This window comes from Geosmithia morbida (genome assembly GCF_012550715.1).
Source record: "Geosmithia morbida isolate 1262 chromosome Unknown scaffold_11, whole genome shotgun sequence".
Taxonomy (NCBI): Eukaryota; Fungi; Ascomycota; class Sordariomycetes; order Hypocreales; family Bionectriaceae; genus Geosmithia; species Geosmithia morbida.
Genome location: NW_023336198.1, coordinates 283,735 through 285,965, shown reverse-complemented (window position 1 = coordinate 285,965; position 2,231 = coordinate 283,735). Strand labels below are relative to the sequence as shown.

General features: G+C 56.9%; 1 protein-coding gene across 1 annotated transcript; it reads left to right on the top strand.

Annotated features, from left to right (window-relative positions):
- Positions 1 to 218: 218 nt before the first annotated feature.
- Positions 219 to 2,068, top strand: GMORB2_1874 (Heterokaryon incompatibility protein (HET); the record flags this gene model as incomplete). Its single annotated transcript, XM_035463855.1, has 3 exons — positions 219 to 263; positions 850 to 1,746; positions 1,946 to 2,068. 3 exons carry the CDS (start codon positions 219 to 221, stop codon positions 2,066 to 2,068), a joined length of 1,065 nt encoding a protein of 354 aa, XP_035320119.1.
- Between the last annotated feature and the right edge of the window lie 163 nt (positions 2,069 to 2,231).

Genomic DNA, 2,231 nt, shown 5'->3' with positions numbered 1-2,231 from the left:
CTCCTCCCCCCCCCCCCCCCCCCCCCCCCCCCCCCCCCCTCCCCCGACTGATATATACGGCCAGCATCAAATCCTCTCCACGTCTTTCCCGTCCCTTCCCTTGTCCTCCTCAACCTTGACGCCTCCCGTCGGTTTTGGCTAGAAGGGGAAGAAGAGATTGGGGAAAATCGATTAAAGTCTTCTCAATTCCGTACCTCCATTCCTTTCACCTGCAGCTCATGAGCCGCTTCCGACCAACAGCCAACAGCCAACAAGCGACTCTCGTTCGAATCCGTCGACGGCTTGCAGCCAAAGACAGATAAATCATCTGAGACGACCATCTTACTTCCCCGACCCCTGCTGCAGTTACACTGGCCCATCGACAGCATAGCCAACGTGCATATCTTGGGACCCAGGTGGCCACCGTTACCACCTAATTCAAGTGGGTTCTTCCGAGAAAATCACAAACCAGACAACGTTGGAAGCACGGAAAAAGTACTCTGAGAGGAGAAAGGAGCGAGACAGACAAAAGAAGAAGAGAGAGAGAGAGAGAGAGAGGGAAGACGACGGCAACAGAACAAGGGCACGATTATTATTATTATTACGGAGACTTTGGGGTCATACACAAGCCGTGACAAACAACCGTGAAACAAGGGGGGTGTGTGCGCAAAAGCCCAACACGCACACGCACACGCACACACATACACACACACGCACGCACACACATACACACACACACACACACACACACACACACACACATACCAGAAAGGAAGGGGTCCAACGGACTCGTAGAGTATACAGGCTGAGAGTATACGGAGTATACACAAAAAAAGAAAAGTACGGGCTGAAGAAGAAGAAGACGAACAGATTATGAGTATGCCGTACCGTCGCCTGGACCCGAGCAAGCAAGAGATTCGGTTGCTAGAGCTCCACCCGGCTCGCGGTATCAATGACGATGTCGAGGCTCGGCTCGTGACGGTGCGTCTGACGGACAAGCCCGACTTCATCGCGCTGTCGTCCCTGTACGGGGATGCCAACGAGACCGACAGGGTGTACGTGGGAGGGCGGCCGGTCGAGCTGCCCTCCCACCTGGTGCAGGGACTGAAGCACGTCCGTGCCGTCTTCTACCCGACCATCTCGCTGCGGTACCAGAGGAAGCCGGCCCGCAAGCCTCACGGCGCGCCCCGGTGGCTCCGGCAGCTGCTGGGCATGTCGTCCAGCAAGGACAGCAAGACGTACTACGACCCTGACAAGCCTCGCATGCTCCGCGTCTGGCTCGACATCATCTGCGTCAACCAGGGCGACGAGGGCGAGAAGTCCCGTCAGCTGGTGGAGATGAGGGCCATCTATCGGTCGGCCGAGCTCGTCGTCGGCTGGCTGGGCGTCAAGGCCGAGACCACCGACGCCGCCATGTCGTGCCTGTCGGACATCGAGGACGCCATGCCGGCCCGCTGGGGAGACCCGGGAGACCGAGAGAAGAACCCGGACGACTACGCTCCCACCCACAGGTGGGCGTCCACAATCACCTATCTCTGGGCCGTGGGCCCCAAGGGGGAGTCCCCCTTCACCCTCCCCCACTGGGCCGGCTGCCATGATTTCATGAGCCGCCAGTACTTCCAGCGCCGCTGGATCCTCGAGGAGATCTCCATGGCTCGCTTCCCCTGCTTCCTCATCGGGGACATCATCGTCCCGTGGAAGCAGATCCTCCGTCTCAACCGCATGATGGAGGAGTTCAAGAACAACGATTCCAACGTCTGGCCTGCGGTATGTCTCCGTCGTCATCACCCCGAGTCCCTGCATCTCGCACGTCTCATCTCGCCCTACCCGTCCGGGTGGGTGTGTGTCTCCGTCTTGATATTTTCACTGCATCGTATTCTAGCTTGCTAACTCTTTTTTTTTTTTTTTTTTTGGGAAAACCCGCCCACAGCATCTCAAAGGCATGATTACTGAACTCCCCCTGGAGACGGCCCACAAGCTTCTTGACGAGTTTGCCAAGAAGGAAGCCCTGGAAGATGCCAAGATTCTTCGGGATCATGATAGTAGGACTACGTCTTCCACTCGGTCTGACTCCAACTCCAACGTCTAAGCACGCGCACGCACACGCCTCCCTCTCACTCTCATCCGACCCGTCAACTCACTCGCCTTCCTTTCCTTTCTGAGACAAAATCCCCTTTACATCTTATCTTATTTATTCATTGTCCATTGCATCTCTAGTCATATCCTTCCCTCCTCTCCCTCTCCCCCCCCCC